Source organism: Diadema setosum, chromosome 9, assembly GCF_964275005.1.
Source record: "Diadema setosum chromosome 9, eeDiaSeto1, whole genome shotgun sequence".
In the NCBI taxonomy this organism is placed as follows: Eukaryota; Metazoa; Echinodermata; class Echinoidea; order Diadematoida; family Diadematidae; genus Diadema; species Diadema setosum.
In genome coordinates this window covers 2,872,632-2,887,107 of record NC_092693.1, presented here as the reverse complement: position 1 = coordinate 2,887,107, position 14,476 = coordinate 2,872,632, and the positions used below count along the sequence as shown (strand labels likewise).

At 40.1% G+C, this 14,476-nt stretch overlaps 2 protein-coding genes across 3 annotated transcripts in view; both read left to right on the top strand.

Moving 5' to 3' along the window:
• The first annotated feature begins 849 nt into the window (after window positions 1–849).
• Window positions 850–14,476, top strand: part of LOC140233521 (enoyl-CoA delta isomerase 2-like) — a 32,825-nt gene continuing 19,198 nt past the window's right edge. Inside the window, exon 1 of the mRNA XM_072313641.1 lies at window positions 850–980. Within this exon, the coding sequence (XP_072169742.1) occupies window positions 913–980 (68 nt within the window). The 5' untranslated portion in view covers window positions 850–912. The remainder of the gene's footprint in view (window positions 981–14,476) is intronic.
• Window positions 1,090–14,129, top strand: LOC140232928 (caveolin-1-like). Of its 2 annotated transcripts, XM_072313039.1 has the most exons (5): window positions 1,090–1,223; window positions 9,903–10,122; window positions 10,561–10,799; window positions 11,438–11,530; window positions 12,328–14,129. In XM_072313039.1, the coding sequence occupies exons 2-5, from the start codon at window positions 10,080–10,082 to the stop codon at window positions 12,667–12,669; spliced, it is 717 nt and encodes a 238-aa protein (XP_072169140.1). In that variant the 5' UTR covers window positions 1,090–1,223; window positions 9,903–10,079; the 3' UTR covers window positions 12,670–14,129. The 2 variants fall into 2 exon arrangements, with proteins under 2 accessions (XP_072169140.1, XP_072169138.1); XM_072313037.1 differs by lacking the exon at window positions 1,090–1,223 and having other exon boundaries at window positions 9,837–10,122.

Below are 14,476 nucleotides of genomic sequence, written 5' to 3'. Positions count from 1 at the left end.
CTTTCCGCTCGGGACTTAATAATCTTACACTCGGCCTGATCACATGATGAATCCTGACAAACGACAACACAAGATAGAACATGATACAACACTAGCCAAAGATGGTATAAGCTACACTTCCGAACCTCCAATAATGATGAACGAGGAGAACAACGACGTTGATGACAGAGTAGAAGCAAGAGGGGGCCGCCACAATATATTATGTAGTTTGTTGACCATCTGCTTCTTGAAAATGTTGCAGAAGAAGAAGAAGAAACATGAAAAAGTGGAAGACACTTCATCGCTAGTGCTTTCACCTATATGAGAGTGGAAAGCTGTAAGCGGGGCTGGGTGGATAAAGCATTCTTCTGCTTTTAAAAACGAAATGTGGGGAAAAAATAATGATAAAAAAGCATGCTATATGAGAGCACCATGCAAAGGCTAATAGATAATTTGATGAAAATATGAACACTGAAGGGACACAAGTTGATCAGGAGCCCCGTTTCATATTAAAAGATAAAATCAATTGTAAATTTCCTTACCACATAGCACATACAGTGAAGTATTCTAGGCCCTACAGATTTTTGTTTTGAATGAAGATGCTCAAAGTATTGATTGCTTTATTCATTTAATTTATTTATTTTAGTTACATTTAATTTGTACTGTCATTCTGTTTGAATTGATATTCTATTTTTTATTTATTTTTTTTTTATATACCGGTACTAGTATACTTTAATGTTGATCAAGACTAGACGGCCAGGGCCAGCTACTTACTAAGTATTCTCTTTTTATTTAATCGCGATTGGTCAACTGCTGTGGCCACTCGCAGGTCGCGAAATATGTCGGGGGAGCTAGAGGTAGGTGTGGACCTCTGCTAGATATAACAAGTGCTTGTGCGCTGAACAGAAGGTGCTTCGCGACCTGAAGAAAGTCATGGCCGTTCATCTACGCATTGGCAGCTTTGGCCTACTAAAGAAATTTGCCCAGTCGTCATTTAACAGGTAGAGTTGGCCGTACAGTTACCCAGTATGAATACACTATACAGATAAGAGTCGATTAAAGTACAAGCGTACCTTTTTATCAAAAGATTGTCAATCGCGAATCGAGTCGGCTGCTGCTGGTGCAGTGCGGACGCCGCATGCCGTCTGCTAGCAATAGCGTGCAAACAGCGCAACGCTGCATATAGTGCACAGTCCGAGATATTGAATCCTGTGTCCTGCAATGATCATCGTATACTGTAGCTGGTACGTTTTGCTTTGCTTGGTGATTTCAGATGAAATAGCACTGAACTGGCACTGTTACTAGTGTTAGTGGAATGTTGTTGCGCTTTAACCAGTAACACGAACCAACGTGTTGGGTCGCCAGTACGGTTATGTCAAATGCTTGATTTATAGCTTTTTCCCACTGTATTGGCTAGTCTAGCTAGCCATCATTGGCTGCCGGCTAAACTAGACCTATAAACTCGTAGCAGAATACCCATGTGACCTATGTCTAAATGTAGTTCTAGCTCTAAACCTTACCTCTATACGTCTAGCCAGACAGGGAGGTGGTCCCACCTCTCTGTCTAACTGTTAGACCTAGGCCTAGACTCTGGTACAGAGCTAGACCAGAGGAATGTCGTGTGAAATCCACATTAGATCTAGTGTGATGTTGTTGATATCACTTTGACTTGTCTGTGTCACTTATGTTGTCAAAAGGACAAGTTCACCTTCATATAGGCCTAACGTTACATGTGGATTGAGATAATGCAGCAATTAAGTGGAACACATCAGTGAAAGTTTTAGGAAAATTGAACAATCCGTTCAAAGGTTATGATTTTTTAAAGTTTCTGTGCAGTCACTGCTGGATGAGAAGACTACTGCAGTTGTATGCATACAACGATATTGAAAAAAGTACACTTTCCCTCAACTTGTAACTGATATATGTTAACATTAATATTACTCCCCCTGCCTTCTGAAAGAGGCAAGTCGTGTGCTCTTCTATTATGCGAGAAAAGTGAAAATATGTTGAATTTTCTTTATAGTTTCTGCATGTGGTTGTACTCATGTGACATCACAAACTGTAGTACTACTAGTAGTAGTCTTCACATCCAGCGATCGCGGAACTGAAATTTCCAAAATTCATAACTTTTGAACGGATTCTCCCAATTTTCCTCAAACTTTCACCTATGTGTTCTACTAATATTGCTGCATTCTCTCAATCGTCATGTTTATGAAGGTGGACTTGTCCTTTAACTTCAGTGTTAACCGTACATCAGCATCCCTTTTTAAATTGTACTCCACATTGCACAACAACAACACTTGTCACATCATACTGTAGAGTGTATTAGATATTCTATACCTTAGGCTAGGGAGAAAGAGTTTTCATTTTCCTTCAATTATGGAGCAAACTCTATTTCCCAACCCCAGCTCTAACCCCATTCTTCCCTACCTAACCTACTTAAAACTAAAAAAGAAACATACAATGTAATTATATTTCAGATTTCAGATTACTTATTAAAGGGTTACACAATGCAGATTATGTTGATTAGATCTATTGTTTGGTTCATGATAGCCTGATCATCACTTATGACTATGTTGATAAAAGAATGCCAAAATATATGCCTAACCATTTTATGTTTTATAATAATTTTTCTACTTTATTTGTCTTCTGATTACTATGATAGTTAGATATGCCCCATCCCCCTTGAACCTTGAATGGGTAATCCTTGCAGCAGCTTGTAGAAAGCGAAATTGGGATGGACTGTGCGATGACGACATTGGCCAATGGTGCGTGAAGGTGCCAAGATATGCCCCTTTTGTCACAAAAGTGAACTCCCCCCCCCCCCCTATCTAACTGACCAAATAATTGACCCACCATTACAGGCAAAGAATCCCCCAAAAGACTCATCAACAACAAAAGCAGCAGCAGCAACAACAACAATGCACACATGTGATGTGCCTGAAATTACAGCAACAATTTGATGCCCTGGTGACATATTTTTGGCATTATTATTTATTTATTGTTATCATTGGTGTTTTGTTTGTTTGTTTGTTTGTTGTTTTTTTTTTAAGGAGCTGCTATGGCATAGTGGATTAGACATATAAATGTATACCTGTCAGAGATCAGTGGTTCAAGTCCCCTGGCAAGAAACTTTATCCTCATTGCCTAGTCCTTCAGAGGGGACTTGGAGCCATTGGTCCCATGGTTTGCCTGTTTACAAGCATGCATTGCTTCCTTATAAGCAACTTTAGACAAATCATAACACAAATTGAAATTTTAAAAAAGACAGTATGGATGCGCCCATTTTCTGGCATTGGAGGTACTGTTTACTTTGGCAACAGTGATTTTAAAATGTTTGAGTTATCATATTTGATGCATATGTGTAGGTCAGTTTTATCACGAAACATCCGACCATATAAACATTTTGCAATAAAGCCTACAATATAAGGAGATGTCACTATTTTTTTCATTATACCATAACTGTAGACAATTTAGTCTAGAGACAATTTTATATTGTTCACAGTTTGTATATTTAACAATACTTAACATTGACTACACTGATTATCTTTTGTACACTGGTTGTTTCTATCCCTAACTCACATTTTATTTTATTCATTTTGAAGCACTAAAGCTGGGTTTTAGTTTCATCTGCAAGTGGTAAATAATACCATTAAAATGATTTTAAGTTATCATCAGTAACCTATCCTTCCAGGGGAGGGAGATGCACAAGGTATCACCACAATGGCATTTGCATAGTCTCAATAGACCAGTTTACTTTTTACTTATCATGCAACAAAAGTTGTGGGTATTTTGTTCCGTGAGGACCTTTAAAGCAATTTCATTCATGCATTCCTATCAACGGCGTAAATCCGTACTGAGGAGTGGGGGGGGGGGGTGGTCACCATCACCACGATTACAAGCCCATAACCGGACCGGCGCAGCTTTGGGGGGGGGGGGGGGGGGGAGGGAAGCTTGGTGAACCCCCCCCCCCCCCCCCCCACACACACACACCCACACACACTTTACAGGGATCGGATGTCCCACTCTTTTGCATGGAATAAGTTATAGTGGGAGGAAAGTGGCAGCAAAAATATGAAGACGTTTTGTTCTTGTTGCTTTTTTTTTTTTGCTTGTCAGATGACTTTCGGCGGAAAATGAGACCTTAAAAGTATGAAAACATTTTTCTTTCTGTTTTTGAAATATCTCTGAGAGGGAGCGGAACGACCGAACGGGGGGAGGGTGTGTATCCCTCTCCCACACGAGGAAGATTTTGCATTTTCAGACCTGAAATTCAGCGATCTGGTGCACACTTTTGGTGAAATTTTGTTTTCTTTTCTTTAAAAAAACAATAAGAAAATGAAATATTCACAATATATTATTGAATGACTAAATCGTGGTATTTCAGCTCTTGCTCCGCCTGTGCGACATCAATGTGAAGGCCTACTAAATAATGGGGCCTATCACCGGCGTAGACAGGATTTGATCTTAGGAGGAGCGGTTATGTGCGGCCACGGAGGGAGCGAAGCAAGCGAGGGGGGGGGGAGGGTATGGTAGGGAGGTTTCCCCCTCCCACGATGAAATCTTTTTGCATTAATAATTTAGACATTTTACAGTCCCAAAACTGCCGTTTGTAGCTATATTTTTCGCTTTGGAAACTAAGGAGGGCCGCACCGGGCGCAACTGCTGTCAATCACTGGCAGTAACTTCAGGAGAATGGCATAGCAATTAAATGCGAGCGAGCGGAGCGAGCGAGCTTGAAATTGTTGACATTTTACAGTCTAAAAACTGCCGTTTGTAGCTATATTTTTCGCTGTGGAAATTAAGGGGGGCCGCACCGGGCGCAACTGCTGTCAATCACTGGCAGCAACATCACGAGAATGACATAGTGGTTAAATGCGAGCGAGCGGAGCGAGCGAGCTTGAAAATTTTTGACATTTTACAGTCCAAAGACTGCCGTTTGTGGCTGTATTTTTTCGCTTTGGAAATTAAGGTGGGGGGCACACCGGGCGCAACTCCTGGCAATTACTGGCAGCAACATCAGGAAAATGGCATAACGATTAAATGCGAGCGAGCGAAGCGAGTGAGCTTGAAAATTTTGATATTTTACAGTCTAAAAAACTGTCCTTTGTAGCTGTATCTTTTTGCTTTGGAAATTAAGGGGGGCGCACCGGGCGTAAACTGCTGGCAATTACTGGCAGCAACATCATGAGAATGGCATAATGATTAAATGCGAGGGAGCGAAGCGAGTAAGCTTGAAAATTTTGACATTTTACAGTCTAAAAAACTGTCGTTTGTGGCTGTATTTTTTCGCTTTGGAAATTAAGGGGGCGCACCAGGCGCAACTGCTGTCAATCACTGGCAGCAACATCACGAGAATGACATAGTGGTTAAATGCGAGCGAGCGGAGCGAGCGAGCTTGAAAATTTTTGACATTTTACAGTCCAAAGACTGCCGTTTGTGGCTGTATTTTTTCGCTTTGGAAATTAAGGTGGGGGGCACACCGGGCGCAACTCCTGGCAATTACTGGCAGCAACATCAGGAAAATGGCATAACGATTAAATGCGAGCGAGCGAAGCGAGTGAGCTTGAAAATTTTGATATTTTACAGTCTAAAAAACTGTCCTTTGTAGCTGTATCTTTTTGCTTTGGAAATTAAGGGGGGCGCACCGGGCGTAAACTGCTGGCAATTACTGGCAGCAACATCATGAGAATGGCATAATGATTAAATGCGAGGGAGCGAAGCGAGTAAGCTTGAAAATTTTGACATTTTACAGTCTAAAAAACTGTCGTTTGTGGCTGTATTTTTTCGCTTTGGAAATTAAGGGGGCGCACCAGGCGAAAACTACTGGCAATTACTGGCAGCAGCATCAGGAGGATGGCATAATGGTTAAATGCGAGCGAGCGAAGCGATCGAGCTTCAAAATTTTGACATTTTGCAGTCCCAAAACAGCCGCTTGTAGTTATATTTTTCGCTTTGGAAATTAAGGGGGGGGGGGGGCACACCGGGCGAAAACTGCTGGCAATTACTGGCAGCAACACAAGGAGAATGGAATAATGATTAGTAATGCGAGCGAGCGAAGCGAGAGAGCTTCAAAATTTTGACATTTTACAGTCCCCAAACTGCCGTTTGTAGCTATATTTTTCGCTTTGGCAATTAAGGGGGCGCACCGGGCGCGACTGCTGTCAGTCACTGGCAGCAACATCAGGAGAATGGCATAGCGGTTAAATGCGAGCGAGCGGAGCGAGCGAGCTTTAAAATTTTGACATTTTACACTCCAAAAACTGCCGTTTGTAGCTATATTTTTCGCTTTTGTTTGTCCCACTTTTATGGAGGAACCACCCCCCCCCCCCCATCGACGCCTCTTCATAAAAAAACTGCTGTCAGTCACTGGCAGCAACATCAGGAGTATGGTATGGCATAGCGGTTAAATGCGAGCGAGCGGAGCGAGCGAGCTTTAAAATTTTGACATTTTACACTCCAAAAACTGCCGTTTGTAGCTATATTTTTCGCTTTTGTTTGTCCCACTTTTATGGGGAACCACCCCCTCCCCCATCGACGCCTCTTCATAAAAAACTGCTGTCAGTCACTGGCAGCAACATCAGGAGAATGGCATAGCGGTTAAATGCGAGCGAGCGGAGCGAGCGAGCTTTAAAATTTTGACATTTTACACTCCAAAAACTGCCGTTTGTAGCTATATTTTTCACTTTTGTTTGTCCCACTTTTATGGGGGAACCACCCCCCCCCCCCATCGACGCCTCTTCATAATATAAGATCTGCTCCACACTCTTTGATAAATTAGGGAAATATACGTCAATATCAAAAGTGTACAAAGTTTATCGAAAGGGATCCTGTATAGCAGAGCATTTGCATGTTTATGATTGCAATACAACGATCTGGTGCATAATTCTGGCGATATTTGGACAATATTTTCCATTAAGAAAGTTCGAGACTTGTCCTCATCTCGGGAATTGCTTGGGGGATAAATGATTTGTCTGCCTAAACACATCCGTATATAAATAGGGGCGGGGCAAATGCCCCTTTGCCCCCCCCCCCCCCAATAGATTCGACGCCCCTGATCTTCCCTGGGTATGCCCATCCTGACTGAGTCATCAGTCACTGTCGTTTCTCAATAATGATTCAGGAAATGGAGGGGGTTCAATTATGGCGATATATTTTTTGTTATTGTTTGTTTGTTTGTTTTCGTACATATTTTGCAGATGGTCCCCAGTTACTCGCGTCATAGGATGTTTACATGTAGGCCTATACTATTTGACGTTGTCAACGTCTGAGCCATACCTCGCAGTGTATGCCGATGTTACTTTCTTCGCGAGCGAGCGAAGCGAGCGAGCGCCTGAGAAAATTGTGTATACATCTTCCTACAAGATAGCATATATTGTTCAGCTCTGTTACCTGTCTGAAGGCCGGCGTACAAACGTCATGCAATATGCCAAAATTGATACATATCACATTTCTGCTTCCTCCATTTTTTTCCTAAAAATTCAGGGGGGGATGATTGTACAGGCCATCCCCCCCTCCTCCATTTCAGGGGGGGATATATCCCCCCCATCCCCCCCGGGATTTACGCCCATGATTCCTATAAATGAGTACATTTTAATCATCATTATCAAGTTTGCTTCCATTATTTCATGCTGAGAAAGGCATCATCATGATGGCATTTGCGTTAATCTCAATGAGCCAATTTATTAAACGATAATACATTAGAATTCGTGGCTATTTTGTTCCCTTAGTACCTATCAAGCCATTTCATTCACCTGTCCTGTTGAGTACACTAATTAAATAGGTGTAATCCAGTTTGTCTGCATTTAGTTACTTGGTGAACAAGGTATCACCAAGTGACATTCATATATGGATTGCACTTAGTCTCAATAGTCTATTTTAGGCCCAACAGCTGTCTTGCTTCTCCAGCTCGAGTTACCATCATCTGTGGATGCAAGTGTATACATTACCCACATTCAAAGCATGAAGAGAAGAAGTATGCAACAGCTCCATCTACAGGTTGATAATGGTACAGGTCTCTTTGGCTCGCTCAGGGAAAAGCATGAAGATCGCAAAAGAGATAATGTTAACTTCTACACTCAAACTCAAGAGTGGGACCTACGACTTGAACAAGCTTGCTTTTAAGTAGGCCTAATCATTTTCCTCGTACTTTGATCACAATCCAACACTAGTGTAAACAGACCTTTGTGTCGTATATTGAGACAGACTGTTTGACATTCAGGTGAAATTTGCCTAATTTGTATTTTGTAATTTTGGCACTGCTATGTTTGTTTGTTTTTTTCTGTGCCATTTTCATAAGAAATATGAAAATAAAGTAAAATGAAATGGGGGAAAATAAAGATGACATAAATTGACTGATGTTAATTATTTCAATGCCTGGCATGGGTTGATGTACCAGTATGAATTTGCATTAGTGCTAGCCATTGTAGTCTATGGTTTACAAGTCAGTAATTTTGATGTACAGGTATATATAGAGAAACAGGATGTGAATGACTGAGAATGCTACTATCATAGTAATGCAAAAGTAACTTGGATTTGATGTAAATCTGAAGGTAAGGTGATTTACTGTATACGCTGAATATTTCGCGAGGTTTTTATTTTCGCGAATTTCGCGAGCCAGGTGCTGTTCGCGAAATTAAAGACGTGCGAAAATATTGACTCTGATCCCGATGTGGATGTGACGTACGCATGTACATATCTCCATTCAGTACAATACTCCACGATCGCGAATTTAATCACTCGCGAAATCATTGGGAATTTCCGATTCGCGAAAATTTAGACTCGCGAAATATATGGCGTATACAGTATGCTAATTTGTTTCCTGGCATCATTTGCTATTTCATTCTTAGCTTGCATAAATTTGCAGATGAGTAAAAAGAAAAAGATCAGTGTTGGATTACTTGCAAGTTACATTGTGAGATACTATCTATCACCGTGGATGTACTGTGCTGATAACAGTAGATACTTACAAGAGGGCATTCTAGAGTTTTGTGATTGATGCTTCAGAGGCATGTCATTCCAAGGATCTCTGATGTCATTTATACAAGTGATGCAACCAGAGATGCCGAAGCAGCCGAAGGGGGCAAGATGGGGGATTCCTCCTCCTTAGATACTGAAGATTAATGAGAAAGTTAATGGAACTGACGATAGAAGTCAGCTCTAAAGGGGTAGGCAACAGGGATAAAGTGCCTTTAAAAAGGGCACAACTACTGCTACTTGTGGACTCGAACCAAGGGTATTATCTATTGAGCCAACTAACATACTATGAAAATATGAAAATATTTTGTTTAAGCTATCTAGGAATTATTTGACTATTTAAGTATGTGTGAATACTTTTTACATTTATTTGTATGCAAACAACAACAGAAACTCTTTATTGGCTTATTTAGTGATGGAAACTTTTTTAATGGGTAACAAACCTCCATCTAATCAATGACCTATCTGACTTTCCGTCATGGATTTATTCTTTAATTGATAGCATGCTCCTAAAGAAACTAAGCAGCAAGATTTTGAACATTGTGAAGCTTCTGATGGAGTCCTTTTATTGCCTTCAAGAACACATGTTTGGACATTCTACTAGTAAGAGCAAACATATGTCCAAGGTTGACCGGGAAATTCAGACCGAAGCTGATAACAACATCTTAGTTCCTGTATCCGGACTTCTTGGGTACCCGCTTGATGGAGTGGCGCACAGTCTTAGGGCATTACAACAAACTCCCAAAATAGCTGAGATATTACCATCAGAAAATGATGTCATAGGCTATTGATTGTAGAGCAAATTGTGCTGGAAGTTCCAGGTGATAGGGAATATCGTATGTCATGTATTTGAAGATATTGGAATTGTGTTTCAGCTCACATGTAATGCTGTATAGCTGATGAATCTCTAGGGTTGAAATAAAGTCTTAATTTTGACTTAATTTCAGCAAGATATCAAGCAAAATGACAAAGCAAAGCTCAACTACCCCTGTGGAAAGATTACAGTGGAACAGTCCAAAGCCATAAAATTTGATCACATGATCAAAAAGCACTTGATAGAAGTTCAAATTCCAAGTAAATTGGACTATATCAGTGGAGATTAGAGCGCGGACTCGGCCACAGCAATGACTACTACATCTCAGCAGCAGGCGCTTTCTGCATCTGAAGGTAAGCCGATGTACATGTGAATATTATGTTTGATTTTAGTTTTTGCAATAAACCAGAAAAAGAATAGATTTTTTTGTTAAAGTTTGAAAATGCTATATTGTCCATATGTTATTAGAGGCAATTGTAGTAGGCTTGGTTTGACCCAATTTTTCATATCAACTGATTTAAGTTCATTATCTCCTTAATCTTGTGATATAGGCATACTTGGATTAGACACAGAAGAATTAAAGACCGTAAACTATATAATTGTTCTAAAAATATTTAATATGTGAGATAAACATATTTGAAAGTCACTCATGAATAACAGAACTGATGTTAAGTATATTCTGTTTGGATTATTGCCAGTGAAGAAATGGATTTAAAATGATAGATAATGATTCATTTGCAGTCAAATATGATTTATATCTTCCTCTTTATCTTGATCTCTTTACACTCAAGAAAAGCACCAATTAAGCCTCAACATGTCCCCCCAGCCCGGTCAAGAGCAGAACCATGCTGCCTCTCCGGCCGCTACCTTTCTGGTGGCCCAGAGCGGAGGCTACTACCCCCTATACAATCAGCCCAGCGAGCTGCCCGTGCCCGCCAAGCGGCCCTGCTGCAATGGGGCCTTTGAGCCTGCCAAGCAGACGGCCAAGTATGATGACACGGATCTGTGCTCCCTGAGGCCCAATGTGAATGTAAGGAATGGAACAAGCAATAAATTAAACTCCACTAAGAGGTTTATAGAGATATCAGCCAATCAGACCAACCAAATAACGAAAAGACAGATATCTAAAAATGGCTTGTTTGTAGAAGTCTCATTTGTCTTTTGCTCAGAAACTAGCTGAAACTCCTCTTGTTTGTATCAAATCACAATATTTTTATTACAGGAAAGAAAAAAAAAAGCTGCAAATGAGAATTGACAAATAAACCATACCATTGCAAAACAACAACTTAAATTATTTGTGTACCATTCTGTAAAATCTACTTGCCTTGAAATGATACACATTGCTGGTATTGATGAATCAGTTGTTTTGACATGTCTGCTCACGGGCTGTCATAGTCTTATGATTTGAAGTGTCTACAACTGATGTGCATGAACAAATTTCTAATGATGTAAACAGTGTGCAGAACACTGTATGACATGCAATCACTCATATCCATTGACCACACTTTCCCTTTAAAGTTCAGTCTAAACATTTATTTCTATATCTGTATGAAACAAATACTATTTTTTTTTTAAATAGAATCATTACCTGACTTACATTGTGGTGAGTATTCTCTGAAGTAAGACATCAAGAGTGATGCTTTGTTTCATATCTGCTTTTGTTTTTAGGTTGACTTTTCTGAAACTTTCCAAGAGTCTCCAGGATCTGAGAGTATTGACATTGTTTGGAGGTTCAACAAGACAATCTACTCAGTCACGTCGGTAAGTCCCATTTCTTTTATAGGCTTTTTGCCTTGAGATTATATTCTTAATTGAAAGTAGAAATTTTGTTCCCTAAATTTTGTAGTTCAAATAATTAGAATTGACAAATGATTAAAGATAATTTGACACGAGTTCAAGTTCATTTCATTGAACAGATAAATACATGTATATCAGTCATAAAAAAAACCCCCAATCATTTGATTACCACATATTTTCTTGGAAGGTTTGTGTTAGAAGTCGCCAAATATGTTAACCACACCCTTCATGTTAAGTGTAACCATGGTAACTGATCATAGATATTGTGTTGCAATGATGATAGTATGTTTCATTTGCATAGTACTTTATTACATACCAGTATTTAGTGTCTTATCAACTGTCACATTGTATGTAAAGCAGTGGAAATCCCTTGGATAAAGTTGTTAGACACTGCCTGTCAAGAATTCTTCGTGTGCTGAGTACCCCAAATTGCTCTAGCAGTGATGCAGATCTTGGTGGTTTCAGTGTGGTTTTATGTGGTTTTTAAGATGAGCGCTGTAAAGAGTCCTTCCACAACCTTAGTTCAGGCAGGCGGAAAGGCATACAAATCAATCATTCCGTGCAATGTGTAGCTTTGAATCTACCCATGTGTCTGTTGTACCCAGTGTGCCGCTACAGTTTCCAAGTTTCCAAGTCATATTTAATGTGCTTAGGCCTGTCCAGAGCCTCCCGTGGCTGTTGTGTGTGTTGTCACTAGGTAAATGCTGAATTTCTACTAATTCCATCCACCTCCCACCCTCCTCTCTCCCTTGCTCCCACAGAGGGCCTTCTACACATTCCTGGTGGGTCTCCTGGGCCCCACCCTGGCTGTTGCATGGGGCCTGGTGTTTGCTACCCTCAACTTCACCATGGTGTGGCTTGTCAATCCGTTCCTCAAGGTGATCTTCCAGGTCACCAGGCTTGTGGAGATCCTGTCCCGCATTATGGTCCGCTCCACCCTGGATCCCCTCTTCCAGTCCTTCGGCCAAGTCTTCACCGCCCTCAAGGGCAACTTCTCCCTCAATCTGGCTGGCCTGGAGGCTCTGAACACCCCGAAGGGGACCAGCAGCAACTCCATCTCTGCCCGTGTGCCCCCGTACTCTAGCAGCGACTCCAATGTCTAAGGAAACTGGCACTTCCACCCCTCATTCTCTGATAATATAATAATGACTAATATGGTTACTTACCTGCTGATCTTACAAATATCTCCATTATTGATGACATCAGTCAAACCTGTCTATAGCCGCCGCCCAAGGGAGACAAAAAAGTGACCTTTACAGGCCAAACTTTTTCTCTCGGAGGGAACTTCAGCTGACCATCTCTTCCTCTCCTTCTTTCCTTTCTCTCCCAAACCTTTCCCCATCTTTCAGCATGCTTGATGCTGGTTATTATTAGGAGTAAAACAGTGACCAATATATGCGTGTGTATTTTCATTGAAAAAAGAAAAGATGTCACCTACAGTAAAAATTGGTATAACTTAGCCATGAAAAACTGGATTGTAGTCTGACATTCTGATGCTGATTTTTAAGACATCAGTCATTCTTTTTGGAAAGCCAATGATTTTCATTCAAAAAAGGAGACAAAGACAACATCTAAATACATGTAAAACACATTTCAGGCTTATTTTTCAAATGAAAATCTTTGATATTTTGCCTGTGAATGTTGAAATGTTAGAGGTTTATTCAAATGTCTCATAGGTAGCATGCTTATACTATTCGAGTATTATCTGAAGGAACATGTGGTTTGTTTGATATGAGATACTATGATCAATTTAAACCAGGCAAAGTAACTATGAATGTAGTGCGCGGAAGGAGTGTAATTATGCCTGTCTATTTTGCTGATGAACACTTGTCAATTAAGTTAAAAATGTAAGTCTTTTTTTCAAACTCAGAATATGTTCACATTATCAAAGTGGTACACCTTTTTAGAGAAGATTGTCCTGGCAGATTCCAGTAATTTTTAAGATTGTGGCATAGGTAACATTCATTTGTTATATGCGCTATAAAAATTTCATTATTATTATTATCATTGTGACTGTAATCTTGCTTCTTATTATTAAGTGTTTGTCATTTTATAAGATTAAATGTTTCATTTATGAAGCTGGTTAGAATATCATCTTGAAAAGAGCTCTGTAGTGTGTATTCTTTCAGGTTTTCATCCGTGCACTTTGTCTTTGTGTAATATTTATCAACAAGTATGTACATATGTAGGTATGACGCTATTGAAGAGCATGTCGTTAAAAGTGTTTTCTTGTTATCGTGTTGTTTTATTGGCTTCAAATAAATAGTGTGCCATGTTTATGAGTTAAGCTTGCTGAGGGAATGTCACAATTTTATGTGTTTGCGTACAAGGTGGTATGAAAGATAAGAATTCAAACAATCTACAAACGTCACGACCATCACCTATTCTAAGCAACACAGAGTCATTGGGTAAAGGCTGAGCAAGATTATGACTTTGCTGAATAAAGCAAATCCATAACCAGCTTTCATCTGAGAAGTAAAGAAGGAGAAATAATTTATTGTGAATGTTCTAGCATGTAGATTTGGTTCCAGCTGATATAAACACTGAAGACATCTGGTGCTGGAAAGAAATTTCCACTCTCAAGTCCTGTGTTACCTGCCTCATAAAAGACCTTTGCAAGTTCACTGCAGTGCATATTTGCATGAACTGATTACAAAGTTATAAGAAGTGACATAAACTTTAGAAATAGAGTTCTGTGGAGCTTGATAAGAGACAAGAGTGGTATCAGGTGATCTAAGAAACTCAGATAAACTCCGACTAGTGTGTGTGTGTTGACAATGTTATCCATGATTAGTGTGTGTGTTGACAATGTTATCCATGCACACACAGAGCAAAAAACGTATCTCTAATGATCCACTTACGTCAAACAGCTAATGATTGTATGCCGGAAGGCGTCACCTCCAAAATAGA

Bases quoted from the DNA above. Each gene is read 5' to 3' on its own strand.
- LOC140232928 (XM_072313039.1), top strand. From the start codon at position 10,080: ATGACTACTACATCTCAGCAGCAGGCGCTTTCTGCATCTGAAG. The intron at 10,123-10,560 runs GTAAGCCGATGT...TTTACACTCAAG, and splicing joins GGCGCTTTCTGCATCTGAAG to AAAAGCACCAATTAAGCCTC. The intron at 11,531-12,327 runs GTAAGTCCCATT...TTGCTCCCACAG, and splicing joins CAATCTACTCAGTCACGTCG to AGGGCCTTCTACACATTCCT.